Source organism: Chrysochloris asiatica, unplaced genomic scaffold (assembly GCF_000296735.1).
Source record: "Chrysochloris asiatica unplaced genomic scaffold, ChrAsi1.0 scaffold00025, whole genome shotgun sequence".
NCBI classification, from domain to species: domain Eukaryota; kingdom Metazoa; phylum Chordata; class Mammalia; order Afrosoricida; family Chrysochloridae; genus Chrysochloris; species Chrysochloris asiatica.
This window is the reverse complement of record NW_006408543.1, coordinates 21402917-21420467: the sequence shown is the minus strand read 5'-3', so window position 1 is coordinate 21420467 and position 17551 is coordinate 21402917. Positions and strand designations below refer to the sequence as shown.

The 17551-nt window shown below is 41.6% G+C and overlaps 2 protein-coding genes across 3 annotated transcripts in view; one reads left to right on the top strand and one right to left on the bottom strand.

Annotated features, from left to right (window-relative positions):
* The window catches only part of ZC3H14 (zinc finger CCCH-type containing 14), a 55280-nt gene extending 53082 nt beyond the window's left edge, over positions 1 to 2198 (top strand). The window contains exons 14-17 of one of the 2 annotated variants that reach the window (XM_006839585.1): positions 238 to 374; positions 614 to 705; positions 1303 to 1409; positions 2058 to 2198. In XM_006839585.1, coding sequence (XP_006839648.1) covers positions 238 to 374; positions 614 to 705; positions 1303 to 1409; positions 2058 to 2064 — 343 coding nt within the window. In that variant the 3' untranslated portion in view covers positions 2065 to 2198. The remainder of the gene's footprint in view (positions 1 to 237; positions 375 to 613; positions 706 to 1302; positions 1410 to 2057) is intronic. The other variant, XM_006839586.1, reaches the window with a different exon arrangement.
* Positions 2199 to 5861: 3663 nt separating this feature from the next.
* The window catches only part of EML5 (echinoderm microtubule associated protein like 5), a 266949-nt gene continuing 255259 nt past the window's right edge, over positions 5862 to 17551 (bottom strand). Inside the window, exons 35-44 of the mRNA XM_006839584.1 lie at positions 16964 to 17172; positions 14901 to 15058; positions 11402 to 11516; positions 10382 to 10570; positions 10025 to 10197; positions 8592 to 8754; positions 8152 to 8255; positions 7084 to 7237; positions 6149 to 6249; positions 5862 to 5898 (exon numbers count right to left, since the gene is read on the bottom strand). Coding sequence (XP_006839647.1) covers positions 5862 to 5898; positions 6149 to 6249; positions 7084 to 7237; positions 8152 to 8255; positions 8592 to 8754; positions 10025 to 10197; positions 10382 to 10570; positions 11402 to 11516; positions 14901 to 15058; positions 16964 to 17172 — 1403 coding nt within the window. The remainder of the gene's footprint in view (positions 5899 to 6148; positions 6250 to 7083; positions 7238 to 8151; positions 8256 to 8591; positions 8755 to 10024; positions 10198 to 10381; positions 10571 to 11401; positions 11517 to 14900; positions 15059 to 16963; positions 17173 to 17551) is intronic.

Below are 17551 nucleotides of genomic sequence, written 5' to 3'. Positions count from 1 at the left end.
GTGATTTTAGATGCTCGAATAAAGAAAAAAACTTTTGCTTTCCATGGAGGGTTGGGTTGAGTTGAAAAGTTTTACGTGTTGTCCTTGACTCTGGAATAGGCAGTTGTGTCCTATTTGATATTTTGCTTCATTTGAAGATGGACTGTCCTTTCTGTTACTTCGATGTTTTTCAGAATAACTAGTGGTGATGGTGTATGTGGAACTTCTTAGTGTGACTCAGACTCGTTTATTTTACAGAGCCTTTCCCAATTGCAAGTTTGCTGAGAAATGCTTGTTCGTCCATCCGAACTGTAAATACGACACCAAGTGTACTAAGCCAGATTGCCCCTTTATGCACATGAGTAGACGACTCCCAGTACTGCCTCCCAAACCAGGTGGGTGACTTCATGCATTAGAGGAAAAATGGGCAACACTTTGTGAGTGTAAACCAAATTAAAAAAGCGAGAGTGGTGTTAGCAATCATTTTGACAATGGGCTGGTTTAACTGGTCTTTTAAAGAGGAAATGTGTGTGTCCTGTGATCTTCAATGTCTTAGATCCTGACTAAACTCCATCCCTTGCTCTTGGCTTTTTCAATGGCTCCCAGCCTTCTAAAAGCATCCTTGTTTTGTCAGCAGTGACAGCACCAACATCACCGTCCAGTACTCAGCTGTGCCGTTATTTCCCTGCTTGTAAGAAAATGGAATGTCCCTTCTATCATCCTAAAGTAAGAACTTTTATTTTCCCAAAGGTCAATTTAGTGATCACTTGTCAATTTTGAGTGGAAGATCACTGGTCAATTTCACAGCTTGCATTTTTCCAATGTAACTGACTGATGGGGAGTGGAGGTAACAGCCTCTCAGACCTTTAAGTTATTTTTAGTTGTCACTGAGCCCCAGTCTGGCCTCGTAGGCCGCGTGTCCCTCAGCTCTGAGGAAAGGAGGTTCATCTGTGTAAGTCACCCTTCTGGTCACTGAGGTGATAAAATCCGGCTGTGCCGCTCGGTGCTGCCCAAGCTTGCACCCATGGTGTTGGTTACGTCGGTGTCCATGTGCTCACAGGGCAGCATCTCCTCTGGGGCTAGGCAGTCAGATGACCCAGTGGACGTGGGCAAAGTCTGGTGAGTGGCAAGCTCCCGAGCAGGGCATGCATGGGTTAGCAGTTGGTCCTTTCTGAAGGTCACTTGCTGTGATTCTTTGACTTGGGTTGTGTGTCCTGGGGGTTGTTTTATCAGGGTCTTTGCAGTCTTATATCCCTTGGGCTGGTAACTCTCATCCCAGAGCGCTGCATGGCAGATGATGTTGAAACAATGCTGTGTCTCCAGCACTGTAGGTTTAATACTCAGTGTACAAGACCTGACTGTGCGTTTTACCACCCCACCATTACTGTACCACCACGACACGCCTTGAAATGGATTCGACCTCAAACCAGGTAGAGTTTTAAATCGGTTTTTCTAATGGCTTTTCAAATAATTTTCTAGTAAGTGAATGGTTCCTCAAATTCACTTCGTTTAACAAATGTCAGTAAAACTGTTTTAATTATACAGCTGTTCTTTGCAAAATAATTGATTGCAGTGACCAAGTTTTTCTTTAATCTGGTGATTGATTGAATTTAGATCATTTCTCAATCAGATTCTTTTATTCCAGATCAGTTACGAAATCTTTAGGGATTTTCTACAGCTTATAATAGCACTATTTTCTTAGGTATTAGCAATTAAAAATACTTAAAATTACAAAAAATATTTTAGTTTCAGCCTCTTAGTGGAGTCCGAGTGTGGTCCTGTAGGGTAATCACTGGACTGCTAACCTTAAGGTCGGCAGTTCAGACTCACCAGCTGCTCTTTGGAAACTCTATACAGGGTCATTATGAGCTGGAACTGACTTGATGACACTTAATAGCATGAGTTTAATTATCACGTTATATATTACCATATTTAATTAAATTAGCTTGAAAATCTTACGTTTACATGTAGCTTATAGATCAATGCTCACTGTCTGAAAATATTCAGCTTCTTGGCTGAGATGTGTATGGGCCACGTGCATGCAAAGCAGTGAAGTATTTTTGCTTCTGTTTATCCAGCGAATGATGCCTAGTCCTGCCCCTGCTGAAGAGGATGGATTCTGAGAGTTGCCATCTACTGATGAAAGACGTGCTCCAGAACTTGTCCGTTCTTGAAACTTGGAATATATTGCTTTCATAATACGAAGTTTATTGCCTATCCTGAAGTGTCTAATTTTTCAAGTTTGTAAGTTCAGTGGTTTTAACATTGGGTTTTTTGTTGTTCATTTTAAGGAACGCAAACGTCATTTGAGGAGTGTCTGTACGCTGCTTTTTAAGTATCAGCATTTATAATGTGATCTTTGTAAAACCCCGTGCAAGCATAAGTGTGGCCTAAAGTGTTGAGGTGGCTTAAAAGAGTCAGTCAGTTGTTTGTTTTTGTTTTTAATGTGGGTTGACTTTGAAAAGCAAACCTGTGTCTCAGGTTGTGTGATCCTTTGGTGAAAGGACCAGAGAGGGGGCAGACGGAATGGTGAGCGTAACAGATGGGAAAGGTTCCTTCAAGTGCTTTTGTTTACTGTTAACATACGTTCTTTAAAATAAATAAATATTGTGAGGAGCTACATTATCATAAAATTATACAAAATTTTTTACAAGTATATACACAAAATATCAGAAAACGGATTTTAGACTCATAATGCAGCCATACAGAGTCTCACATTCTGAAAAATAACATTCTTAGAAATAACTTCACAGAAAATATAGTTACTATGAAAGATAATTTTTTTAAATGTAAAAATTAGATTTAAATAGTATATTTTAAATGACAGAACTATATTATAGAGATTGGATGGGTAAACCTCAAAATAGGACGAAACTTTTGAACATTGAATTAATATACAGAGCTTTGTGTATATGGTTTTTAAAATTGTTAAGGCAAAAAGTGTCAAATGTATTAGAATTAAATAACAAACGGATCACTGGTTCTAAATATGTGATATATAGTTTCTTTTTTAAAAATGAAAGCTACAAGGTTTTAGAAAAGAATTAATGCAAACATTGGCATTCACAGGACCAAATTAAATTAGCGGTTCAAAAAAACCAACTTTGACTTGTTTAGTCCTGTACTCAAGGAACACATACTAAAACTGCATGTGTACAAGGAAGCTCCGTGTTTGAGAGCGTAAAGGCAGCAGCCAGCGGTGCCGTGGCTGTGGCTTTTCCAGTGGGAGGAGAAAGGATGAATCGGTTACTGAATCATCTTGTAAATTGCACTTTGCCTTGCTGACCTCAGACTTGAAACCATGGGAATGATGAAGTACATGTAGCATTAAGCTAGAAATGACGATCCGATTTCATTCCAGAGAGTACTCCATTGAATATAAGGCATTGTTCATTCCGGTTCGTTACTAAATGACACATTTTACGTCTCTGCAGAATTCATTTGTTTTACATTTCTGAAAATACAGCCTTTGTTATTATTTATACATGGTATATAGTTGTATTCTTTTATAGTTTTATACAGAAACATAAATGGGAGAAGGGCTTAGGTGGTTTATTTTAGCCGTTTTGTCACAGAAATAACGTGCTATTTAACAGACCACCAGAAATCCCATTTAAGAGTGTAACGTTACTCAGGTTAGTGTTACAGTTTATGGACAGGCTAAGGTTGTGTTGGGTAATTTGGCCTAAAATGAACCACCATAGGAAAGGGTCACAAAGGCGGGGGAGGGAACACGTGTGGCTGGCAGTGAGCACCTTGTGCCCAGGAGCACAGCGGCTTTGGCATGCCTTGTATCTACAGACAACAGGGGGACTCAGGGACCAGCCCCAGGGGCTTAACCAGGGATGGGATGGCGCGCAGAAAGAATTCTCGGCAGGGTAGAACGTAGTGACCTAGCGTTTTTAAAGTTTCCCTTGGTGGATGGGGGGAGGGGGGGCATAGGTGATTGCTAGTCATCAAACTATGTTGTTGTTGTTCGGTGCCGACTTACAGAAACCCTAAGCACAATAGAACGAAACACTGCCCGGTCCTGGGCCAACCTCATCATTGAGCCCAATGATGCTGCCACTCTGTCATCAAGCTATGACAGTGGGTAAAGGTGGTTTACCAGGTAGGGCTCTCTGAAAAACAAAAATGTAGCAGAAACATCTCGTTCTGTAAAATAATTATACTTTTCTACCTACAGAGTAATGTTCTCTTTAGCTAAATATTGGAAAATTTAAAACTGCAACAACCTCAAAAGATGGTTTTTGTTGTTTTTCTTACAGAATATTGTCTGGGGAACTTTCCCCCTTTAATTTATTGACTGGGTGGAAATTAATATTCATATACTCTAAGAGAGAATAATTTCTGAAAATAAGGAAAGATTAGTAATACCTCAGACCCACTGAGTCAGAAAGTTTGGCTTTCAGCGATAGAACTCAGTTGCTTGCTTCTGTTTCTAATATCGACAGGTATTGAATATAGAGATTCGGTATTTGGAATCGTGTCTTGTCAAACCAAACTTGGACTTCCAGAAACCTGAAGGGCAGAGGTCTGTAACGCTACAAAGATAAATGACATGGAACTAAGAGAGGGCATCTTAAACTTCACACTTAGGAAAAATAGATTAAAACAGATTTCTAATAGCAGTCTACAAAATCTCCCATCTGCAGGAAACTACGGATAGGCTTACAGCAAATTCCTGAATGGTTTAATAATGATCTTTGGCAGTATTTGAGGTGAACAGTAGGGAATCTAAGAGCTCAGCCTCAATATTGTTGTTGTTGTTGTTGTGATGTGCCATGGAGTCGGTTCCGACTCATAGCGACCCTGCACAGGGTTTCCGAGGCTGTTAATCTTTACGGGAGCAGAACGCCTCATCTTTCTCCCGCGGAGCAGCTAGTAGTTTCGAACTGCTGACCTTGCGGTTCACAGCTCGATTCGTAACCACTATGCTACCAGAGCTCCTTATACCAAACATAATTTTAATGACAAGTTTCACAAATGGACTTGTGTTCATTTTAGATGGGTTTTTATAGGATGCATACATCTAAACTGGACAAATTTTTCCAATAGAAAAAAAAAAAAAAAGCTTATAAAAATTTTATTCCAAGAGTTATTGTAGTACAAATACGAATATAATCCTTTCATTTAGACGTTATGCAAATGCTTATATTAGAATATAGCTTTAAATACATTCCATTCTTTTCCACTTAACTATTACTGCCTAAAACCTTTAACAGTGTACACGGCATACACTTCACCTGCACATCCTACCTGCTCTATTCAGAGACGGCCTTTCAGCATAATACATGGACAGTAGGTAAGCAGTGAAATTAGAATCATCGTACACTATGAACTTTAGATTTACTTCTGAATTCAAAACTACCAGGAGGAACAAAAGATCCTTTATAAAAAGGGCTTTATTAATGCTTAGGAGCACTGTAATCTACATAGTAAAAAGCTTATGTGTACTTCCTTAGGGAAAGTAATTTGCCATTTAAAAACTGATCTTTTTAGGGTGGTGTTTCCATGTAGAAATGCTAAGATAAAATAGTTAAACAATGAATCTTGAAGACAAAATATGAATGCTGAAAATAAAAAAATTAGCCAGCTTGGGTTTTTAAGCTTTTGGTTGGTTGGTTTGCAGTCTGCCCAAAAGAGGGGGACCTTGGCTGTTGACAACAAGTATGCATTCAATCCTTTCTTGAGATTTATGTATCTATCTGACAGTATGTGGATTGTGGACAGTTACCCAATGCGACACGTGGAACTTCTGTCTCCCAGTGTACTCCTGGGGCTTTTCCCATTACAATCTGGGGTTAGCACCACTTGACCATGCAGAGTTTGTGTTTTCCTCTTTGTTAACTTATGTAGCATCTTCTTGGCATCCACATCTTTCAGTGAGGCGTATGCACACATTTCCAGACAAACAAACTGCAGTCAGAGAAAGAAACTGCAGTGAGTTCATTATAGTTCTAGATTTTTTAGAACAGTTTAACATTTGTTTTCATTTGAGCTCAAATCATACGTCAGTTGTTTTCTTCACCCAGTAATTCTGATGGACTCTGAGGACCCATCTGGTTATGCCAGCTCTGATCAGGATGCTAAGCTGAACTCAAACTGAAGTCAAGGGAGTTCTAGGGCATCTTAACCAGACACAACAGTCTGTTCTTCAGTAACTAACCTGCAATCGTCACCTCCAGCACTGACGACATGTCCGTCTCCACCGGTGAACCGAATGTTAGTCACGTGGGGCGAATGTCCAAAGAACCTTTTGTGTTTTGCCTGAAAAAGAAAAATGAAGCTCAGGGCATGTGATGCACTAAAAGCTCACAGGTTCCTTTTATTGTTGTTAAGTGCTGTCGAGTCCGACCCTGTACAGGGTTTCTGAGGCTGTAAATTTTTACGGGAGCAGAATGCCTCATCTTTCTCCCGTGGAGCGGCTGGTAGTTTCAAACTGCTGACTTTAAGGTTCACAGCTCGATTGGTAACCACTACGCTACCAGAGCTCCCTTAGGTTCCTTTTATAGAGTAGTAAAGTAAAACTTGATTTACATTTCTACCATTATTAAGAGTATACCAGAACAGATCATGACCACAAATTTGGGGAGATACCTGAGGAGAATGGGCTATTCCAGGAACAAAATGGTGAACTGTCAGTCCATGAACCACAAAGGCTCCAAAGAGAGGAGGGATTTGAGTTGGGCCTGATGCTAATAATGCTCTCCCGGCTCTGGTTCTGGATCTGCACTGCGCACGGACGGATCTGGCAGTTGGAAGTCTCCAAGGGCTTGGGAACGGGCTTGGAGGTGGCCGCGCTGGTTAAAGGTTTAGCAAAATTGGACTAATCGTCGTCTTATTGGGATAGTTTTTAAAAGTGGTAGCATTACTGGGGAAAGGGAGAGGGAATATTTCAAATAGCTTTTTAATTCGGGAAAATGGATTTAGGAAGTTTGTAAGCAATTGAATTGAGTATAGGACAAATTTTAAAGTACTTTCAAATCAGGAAAAAACACCGCATTTTAGCTACCAGTTCTCACTGATGGGGCAACAATGTTCATGTGCCCAGCTGTCTCAGGAATCAAATAATAGAAAATACTAAAGCAAAGAGAGACTTACGAATTTTTCAGGGCATGGGAAGTCGAATAACTTAACCATGCCGAAGTCATCGCCTGCCACGAGGCTGAGTCCTGAATGAGAAACGCACGCACAGGTGACGTCGGCTTTATCAGCATATCTGGACCAGATTCCCATCACTTCATCTCCCAGGATACTAAAGAGAAGGGAGCAAGAAAAAACCCAGCCAACAGGTTTATTTACAGCACTGGAAAAGGGGGATTCTTGACCCTTAGCGTAGCAACACAGGAAGTAAATTATGAGAAGATGGGCCGTTTGGAGGCCTCCTCTCCCTCTTAGATGTTATTTTCTAATTTAAAGAGTTTACAGACTTAATCATCTTTTAACAATTCAATAAATACTTCACAGAAAAAAAAAAATTGGCAGAACTTTTTTAAAAATTAAAAGTGATGTTTATATGCTGTGGACGTTTTACTGCATCTTTCATTTTCACTAAAAGTAGAAAGTCATAGTTGCCTGTCTTTAACAGCCAACAAATGCGAACATAATCTCCCAACAGCTTCAAGAGGATTCCTTTAGTAGGAAACAATGGCCTGTCCTGAAGCCTGATGTCAAGGAAGACACCAGGTTAACCTTTAAAAGACAATTGTTAAGTGCCGTCGAGTCGGTGCCGACCCATAGCGACCCTGTACAGGGTTTCCGAGGCTGTAAATCTTTACGGGAGTAGAAAGCCTCATCTTTCTCCCGCGGAGCGGCTGGTAGTTTCAAACTGCTGACCTTAAGGTTCGCAGCCCGATTCGTAACCACTACGCTACCAGAGAGCTCCATGGGCTGCTCAAACATTGAAATGAACAAACTCACCATTTTCTTCCTAGGTGTGGATAAGCACTGGACTGGTAGCCAAGAGGCTGCCAGTTCAAACCTATCAGCTGCTCCTTGGAAACTACAGGGTTGCTATGCACTTAACAAGCAGGAGGAATCCTAAGTATTGTCACAACTTGAAACTCCATTTTTATTTCCCACTGGGGTATCTCTAACAGTGGGAGATTGGAGCCACCCGTTTTCCTCGCTGCTCTCAGCGCTTCCTTTCTGCACATAGAAACTGTTTACCTAGTCCACGTAGCCCAAGTGATTCTGTCAATGGCGGCCTGATCCAAAAGATGTTTTCCGGAAGGCACTTCATAAACTTGGCGTTTATAGCAACCAGTGGAGACCTTTCATCGTATTAAAATGGGACAAGAATTCCATTATGTGAAGTAAAATCCACAAGGTTTTTGTAAATTAGCAAAATGCTACTTGGCTTTACATTTCTAACATAATGCATGCAAAAGCTCACCGTCAAAATCGGTTTGAAAAAGTGAAGGTGAGGACTGAGAAGACTGGGATACTACAGAATTATTGCAAGAATTAAATAAGTTTTTTATGGGAGCAGAATGCCTCATCTTTTTCCCGTGGAGCGGCTCAGAAATTATCACACAGATTTAAAAAAATGCATTCCCCAACAGGTAAGGTAAAGCAGGGCTCTACTGGGCAGGGTCTGTGTACAATACCTGGAGATGCCTGCTATCTGCTGCAAAGTCCATTTGAATGACAAAGCTTGGAATGTCTTTGCAGTAGCTGATTCTGGTAAGGGTGGGGCCCAGTGTTAGGTCATAGAAATCCACTGAGTTCTCACTGGAGCCCACTGCCAGGTAGCGGGAATCAGGACTAAATCTGGGTATTGTAACAAGACACGTAAAAGATGTGTTAGACCACATGAAACTGTAAATATTTATGGCCCTTGACAATTAGTGACCTGAGATATGGCCAAGAATTTCCATGAGTTCACCTGGTAGACACAAATATGGATACTGTGATTTAGCTGTGTTACGTGAAACAAGAAAACTTTAATCACTTGATGTTTAAGTGTTTCCTGAATTACCAAGTCATTTAAAAGATCGCTTTTAAAAAATTTAATAATTACATAGTGACTACACTACATACACTTCACTAAAATTGGATTCTTTCATCTGGAAAGATAGCGTCTTAATAGCAAAAAAACAAAACAAAAAACCAGTTGCTCACTATGCCGTAAGTTATCAGGATGAAGTGAGACAACTTGCCGCTTAGAAGATTTTAAACGGACAAAATGAGGTAATTTACATAGCCGCTGGGCATGGCCAGTGGCAGCCATTTGCAGTGTGCTTCCTGGACATCATGTAATGGGCGTAGACCGTGGCCCACACAGTGCAAGGGGCTGCCGTGTCTGTGTGCTGTTACTTGATTTGACTCAGGTCTGTTGAAAACGTGCTCTTTTCACTAGTAAAACTCCTAAAAATTAAGCCATACTTAGAGCTTTGATAGAAAACAGTAGTAGTGGCTTCCCTTAGCCCCCGTGAACCCTTAAGGGACCCTCAACAAGACTCAAGGGCCGTTTTCACAAGACCCAAGTGTGCCATCCTTGCCCCCAAGGTTGTGAGTGGCAATAGTACTTTCATCTCTATAGTCTCAAAATGAAATGATTCATTAATGAGTCCTAGTGTGGTGCTGTGGGCTAATGCACCAGACTGCAAAGCCGTTTGAACTGCCAGGTTGGCAGTTCAAGCTCACCAGCTGCTCCTCAGAAACCCTACACAGGGTCGCTATGGGTCGGAGTCAACGGCACTTAACGTTTTTTTAACTTCAGTTTTCCAGGTTGACACTTTAGAAGGGCAAGTGACTCTTGAGTTTTATAGTGGCAGACAGTTCCTGGACTAGGTGAACGAATGGATGTGTTTGTGTGACACTTGCCTCAAACATTCCCAGAGGGCTTGTATCACACACTTGGGGGTGGGGCGGTTGTCCAATGGACTTAACACTGGATAATTAGGACTAAGTATGTACATAGCCACATTCAGCATGCAATGTATGAATGATAAAATGCTACAGGGACTAGGGACCTCTTGAATACAGAAGGAGTGTTTGAATGCAGGCTGGGTTCGTGAAGTAACAAACATTTGTTAACCTGATATCGTGGATGGCACAACGTCGGTCTCTCTTCTTTCCCCATATTTTGAGAGAGGTCACCAGTAAAAGAATAAATTCTCCATTTTTCATCCCAATAGCCACCATGTCCCCTTCAGGGCTGTAACACACAGTACGGGCAGCATGTCCCAGATTGACTTTGTTTAACGCCTTCTGCATCACAACCAGGAGAGTCACAGAGCTGTAGTAAGTAGCTGTCCCTTCTCACACAAGAAACCACTTCACCCCACCCCACCCCACCCCGGATCCACAGCAGAACCGAAGTTGTTCTGTTAGCTCCAACATTTAGGTCTTCTACCCTTCTTATAAACTAACAACGAAAAGAGTTTGTACCTACTTTCTCAGCAATATCCCAGAGTCTCACTGTCCCGTCTTCTGCAGCAGAAAGGAAAAGGTCTCTGGAAGGATGTGTGGCTAGTCCCCAGATTGGTCCATCCACATGACCGTTAACTAAAATAGTACATGCTGCATTTTTCTCTCCAATTTCAATGATTTCAGCATTTCTTGTCCCAACTAATATCTTGCCCTGAAACACAATAGTGGCTCCTCTTAATAGCAGCAGAATGAAATTCTACTTCCCGAGAACATTCTGCTGCTCTTTGTGCTGACTTAGTAGTGAGCTGATTGCTCCTGCCAGCATTTATGACTAGAGGGATTCAGCTGTAGGGGGCGCTGGGCTGGGCTGCATGTTGTAGTCGATGTTGAAAAAAACTTTTTTCTAAGGTAACTTGCTGCCCTCAACAAGCAAAGTTTTGACTTTGTTATTTTAATCTGATGTTCTCCAAAGACAAGTAAGTACATTTGGACTACAGGAAGAAAATACTGATATTTTTTTAACTAAAACCAAAAAGTACACCTAAAGAGCTCTGGTAGCGTAGTGGTTACGAGTCAGGCTGCCAACCTCAAGGTCAGCAGTTCGAAACCACCAGCAGTTCCGTGGGAGAAAGATGAGGTGTTCTGCTCCCATAAAGTTTTACAGCCTTGGAAACCCTGTGCAGGGTTGCTGTGGGTCAGAACCAACTCCATGGCACAAAACAACGAGAACACGCCTGTCACACATTTTTTAGAGGAATATGTGTTTGTTTTTTAAATGGACACATCTGCTCTACTCAAAATGAGTCAATTAAGTTAAATTTTGTCTACCATAGAGCTGAGTTAGCAGATTCAGTGACGTATGCAGGCTTAAGCATGGGTGTCTGCCCACAGTGCACCAGCAACAAGAGCAGCAGGGTTGTCAGGGAAGGTGGCCAGCAAGTCTCTCTTAGAAAGGAGCATGGAGCGGGAGTCACCAGGGTGGGGAGCACAGTGAAAACTGCTGTTTCCGCGGCAGTGAGTCCACCCCTGGAAGCTGTCTTACTTTGCCTCTGCACACGGAACGAACACAGTCTGTGGCTTGTCCTGTCTCGAGCCTGAAGGCACGGCATCGCCTCAGTTCCTGGTCCCACAGTTTAACTGCTCCTCCTTCTTTTGACCTAAGTAAATAATAACCGAACACCAAATAGGCACTTATTATCACTTATTTACAATGTTTAAAATACTTAATGAAAAGCAGAATATGAAAAAAACAAACCCTACATTTGTAATAGGCTTCTAATAAACAGCCTTTTAAACTTTCTCTGACAATGTTAAGATCTGCTGTATGGCAGTCAACTTAAACATTCAGTTTAAACAAACTTTATTCTGTGATTTTTTTTTTTTTTTGACATGAGCATAAACCTCATAATTCTTTTTTTTTAGGTAGATGGGTGGGTAGAAGTAGGGGGCTAGGGGTAGGACTATGGCTGGGTCTAGGCAAGGCCTTGGACTTCATTTAGTGTTAGGGTTATAATTAGGACTAGGGTGATAGGGATTAAGCTAGGACTAGGGGTAAGGATTGGTCTAGTTTTTAGGGTTACAGTTAGATTTTTTTTTTTCTTTTTCCCTTGAAATCTATTAAATATTCAGTTCATTTTAAAGTTCATTATTCCCTTTTTATTAACCTCATATTGTTGTTGCAAACTGGTTATCTCTAGTTCCCCTGGTGTGGCGCTGTGGGCTAATGGATTAGACTGCAAAGTTGGTTTGAACCACAGGGTCAGTGGTTCAAGCTCACTGGTCACTCCTTGGGAATATGGGTCAGAACTGACTCGACAGCACTAACAAGAAGCTTGTTTTGGAGTCCTGGTGTGGCACTGTGGTTAATGCGCTGGACTGCAAAGTCTGCTTGAATCGCAAGGTCAATGGTTCAAGCTCACCAGCTGCTCCTTGGAAACCCTATACAGGTAACTATGGGTCAGAGCCGACTTGATGACAACAACTACAATAAGTTTATTTTACCTTGAATACTTTGGAGTCCTGCTATGCTGCTGTGGGTTAATGTGCTAGACTGCAAAGTCTGTCTGAACTGCAAGGTCAGTGGATCAAGCTCACCAGTCACTCCTCGAAAACCCTATACGGTTGTTGCTATGAGTCAGAACCTATTTGATGGCACTAAACAACAACATATCAGGAGTCCTGGTGTGGCGCTGCAGGATAAGCACTGGACTGCAAGGTCAGCTTTAACTGCAAGGATGGCAGTTCAAACCCTTCAGCTGCTCCTTGGAAATCCTATACAGTGGCGCTATGAGTCATAACAGGCTTGATGGCACTTAACAACAACAACAGAGTCCTGTATGGCATTGTGGGTTAATGCGCCAGACTGTAAAGCCGCTTTGAAGTGCAAGGTTGGCAGTTCAAGCTTATTAGCAGCTCCTCAGAAACCCAATACAGGGTTGCTATGGGCTAAAACCGACTCAACAGCACTTAACAACATTTGGGTTGTTGAACAGTCATGTACGTTAGTCAGGTTGTTGGTTCTCTGTCCAAAGAACTCCCTTTATTCATTTATGTAAGGTTGGTCTGGTTTTTGCAAATTCTTTTAATTTCTGTTTATTTGGAAATGTCCTAATTCTCCATTATATTTGATGGACAGTTTTTCTGGGTATATGATTCTTGGTTGGCAACTATTTTCTTGTAGAGTTTGATATATGTCATCCCATTGTCTTCTTGCCTGCACAGTTTCTGTTGAGAAATCAGAGCTTAGTCTTACTGGTTCTTCTTTGTAGGGAACTTTTCGTTTTTCCCAAGCTGCTCTCAGGATTTTTTCCTTGTCTTTTATTTTGAAAAGTTTGATTATAATATGCCTCAGGGATTTTCTTTTGGGGTCTTTTCTGTTTGGAGTTTGTTTAACTTCCTGAATGGCTATTTTCTTATCTTTCATGATGTTGGGAAAGTTTTCTTCCAGCAGCTCTTGGATAATTTTCCTATGGTTTTATTTGCCTCTTCCTGTTCAGGAATTCCAATCACATCTAAGTTATTCCTTTTGAGAGAGTCCTACATAAATCTTAGGCGCTCTTTGGATTTTTAAACTATTTTTTCTGGTTGTTCCTCTCAAAGATGAGTATTAATCTTTTGGCTAATTGCTGTTTTTATATGGTTTCCAATTTTTCATTTATTTTGTAAGTTTGTTCTTATATTTTCATAAATTCTTCTTTGCTTTCATCTACCTTTCTTTCAATTTATTTAAAGTACCTATATAGCAATCTTTTGAATTCTTTATCAAGTTGTTCGGATTCCATTTCTGGTGTTATGTTTTCTGTCTTGGTCACTTGTTGGAGGTCCTCTGTCTTATTTCTGCATGTAAGCTGAAATTGTTTTCTCCAAAACCTTATGGTAGTGGTGTGTTTCTATTTAATTGATGGTTGTGTCACGCCCACCTATGGCCTAGTGGATGTGACAGACTGGTACCCTCACAATTCTTGATGGAGGCTATGTATGAACGGAACTTTCTGGTTGGAAGGATAATGGGAGTGTGAGGTTAGAGGACAGGAATGGAGATGCTATTTCATTGTGGAGAGGGCCATCATGTATAGAGGGTGAGTTTCCCAGGTGACTAGCGGGGAGGAGTGACCCAGAGTGGATGCTGTGGGAATTGCAATGTCTGAATACTATAGTCCACTTAGGGATTTTCTTTTCAGATATAACTGGATTAAAAACATCCCTTCATTTTCTGTTAGATGCCCTGTTAGTCTTTGAGAAAAAACCCAGAAAATATAACCAGTCTTTTGTTTGAACTGTATCTACAACCTCTTGTGTAAGTATTACATTTCACCACTCATGTGAATATGTTGATGGGCAGTGGTAAATATCTGGTCACAGGCGGGATTTTGAAAACTACTCAGAGAAAGACTTAAATTCTGATGTCTGTTACACATCATTGAACAAGTTTGCATCAACCAAAAGCAAAGAAGGCAAGGTGGTCGTCAGCATTCACTCATCTTTGTCTAATGGAGCAACATGCATCACACCCCTTAGTATCAGTCTGAACAAAGAGAAGAAAGGTGGTGAAGATGCAGCCTTGATTCAGTGATAAAAATTCCAGGTGTATACTAGGAGGCTTCAAAAAGTTTGTGGAAAACTTTCATTATCTCTTAGTTCCATTTTCCCATGGACTTTTTGAAGGCCCCTCAAAAAAGGGCATCAAGCAAATCTATCCTTGACTTATAGGACAACTAGCTGTCCATCCCTCAGGAAAATGATCACTTCAGTAGGGTAAGCACTGGACTGCTAACCACAAGGATGGCAGTTCAAACCCACTGCTCCTCGGAAACCCTGTACAGGGTTACTATGAGTCAGAGCCGACTCGACGGCACATAACCACATTACCACCACAATTGGAGAAAAACTGAAAACACAGAAAAGGCAAAAAGGATGTGTATGTGAAAGGCAGCCAGAGAAGAGGCAGATGGCTGTAGGCTGAAAAGAACCAGGACACCCAATGGCAGGCCTCAGGCAGATCACAATGGTCAACACTGCGAGGCTGCAAAAAGAGGACTCACGGCCTTTCCTTGCCACCGGTCACAATCAGTCCATCTCGCAGGGTGGTGTACATCGCAAACACAGGCCCGTTGTGAGCTCTGGCCACGATCCGGCACAATATGTGATCTTTCCACACACAGACATCACCACTGATGGTACCTGTAAACGTCAAGTTATTCTGAAAAGGAGTGGGGAGGGGAGATAAACTCATCAAACGTTCAAGCAGAGTCCAAACAGACGTCATTCTCTATGTAAGTGTAACGCTATCCCACAGAGCAGGGGAGGCTAGGGGAAGCTATGGACACGAGAATCAGAGGCTCAGCTCGGTCTGGGTGGTTTCCCTTTACAGTTCTGTTCTTACTAGCAGGGATTACCATGGACAGGGCTTTGAATCTCCATGGGGACAGGATTTTTCATGAGTAATACGAGGGCGGGGCCGTCCAAATCTAAAGTCATATAATCCTAGTTTATATTAGCACTCTGAATTGCTTCCTTCTAAGAAATAGACTTTCATCAGCAACAGAGGGTGAAAAGAGAATCAGAACTGGAAATGAAGATAGGTGTTCATGAGTTTTGGTAAAATATTTTGTCATAGTAAGTAAAACGAATTACCTAAGAAAAGTTGGGGAGTTTTTCAGATTTCACTAACTCATGCAATTTATATATTAATCTTTGCCATGATTTCTTAAGCTCAAAATAGCAAAAGTTAATGTAACCTGCAATCAAACAATCTGAAATAAGATAAATTTGTTCAGGTCCAAAGTTTAATAATTGCCCCAGATCACTTTGAGAATTATAATCCTGACTTGGTTCATTTGTGCAGAAACTGGAGAGATCAAATCCTACATCCTAGGCTAGTCCCATCTTAATTTAGCTTCATTTTAGAACAAGTAGCCTAAGAGCTTTCTTTCACCAAAAACAACATGGAATGACCAATAGGTGCATCAGAATTTGAATTATGAAAATTATCAACAGATTTCTCTTTTCTTCAATATTTTTGAAAATACTACATAGAGCTCCCTATAAGAATCTAATGCTCACTTCTAATGCTTTAGAATTTATGAATATTCTCCATATCTCATAATTGCACACTAGTTTGTCACTGTGGTGCTGGTGGTAGTTACATGCCGTCGAGTTGGTTCTGACTCATTTGAGCACTTTTATTTCATGTCTTCATCTGTAGTTAGAATGAAAATTATTTAGGTATAGAAACTAGTAATTTGCTTAACTTTTATCATAGCTAACCACAAGGTCGGAAGTTCAAACACACCAGCCACTCTTTGGAAACCCTATGCAGGGTCGCTATGAGTCAAAACTGACTGGACGGCACTTCAGAACAATAAGAATAGAGGATGGAAGTGTGGCGGCTCTGTATGATAAGCAAAATCTGGACTGCAATTCACAAGGCTGGTGGTTCAAGTTCACCAGCAGCTTCAAGGGAGAAAGAGAAGGCTTTCTGCTCCTGCAAAGATTTACAGCTCAGAAACCCTACAGAGGGTTACTGTGAATTGGAACCGATGCCATGGCTTAACAACATCATCAACAACAAGGCAAGGTGCTAAAGGGAAGAGATGTGGATTGTAAACCACAGGCAGGGCCACAAAGGAGGGAGCAGGCTCTGGCGAGACCAGGAACCGGGCTCTCCCTCAGTCTCTCTTAACAACTTCTGCCCTGAATTAGAGAATGATTTATAGTGATAAAAAGCAAAAGGCATTCTAAATATCAGTACCACCATACATCACTTGAAAATCATGTTTCTTAGCTTTCTTTTACTCTGACAAATATTTGTAGGACCCTGAGAAACTAGTAGGAAGGAAGAGGTGCCGGGATATTTAGGGTGGTGGTTACAGGATGAATGAAGGCGTCTGACAATGGGCAACGGAGGAAGGGTTCAAGTTCCATCTCCCTTCTTCTCCCGCATTAACTTTCCTTCCCACTCCTTGATTGTGAAAGTACCCGAGTTTTCAAAGGGTATATGTAAAGGGCATATGTAATGATGAGCAGATTACAGGGGCAGAGACACAACAATGATGTTTGTGGTCTATGGTGAGAAGAACCACCCCATGCATATGGACAGACATACTGCACCAAACGCAACGGCGAGCATCGTCTGCATGCGGACGTCCTCCCGACCGCTCAGCTGCCCCTTCTGGCTCAGCAGGGCACGTCCAGCCAGGGTCCAGAACTTCACATGCTTCACTCCCACCGAGACAAACTGGCTGTCAGAATCGGGTCTGAATTCTGCCACAAAAAGACGTTGGCTGTGACCGGCTCTGTTGGCAATTCTGTCACCTGGAAAACAAGATGCAAGAAAATGATTTAGAACCGTTTGCAAGATCTAATTGTTGTTGTTGTCAGGTGCCATCGAGTCAGAACCGACTCATAGCGACCCCATGCACAGCAGAATGAAACAATGTCCGATCCTGGGCCAACCTTACTACCGCTGCCACACTTGATGCCACCTGGCCAATCCATCTCATTAGAGGTCTCCTCTTTTTCTCTGACGCTCCATCTTACCCAGCATGACATCCTTCTCCAACGATTGTTTCCTCCGGACAATATGTCCAAAGTATGAGAGACGAAGGTTAGCCATCCTGGCCTCCAAGGAGCACTCTGGCTGCACTTCTTCCAAAACAGATCTATTGGTTCTTTTGGCAGTCCATGGCACTTT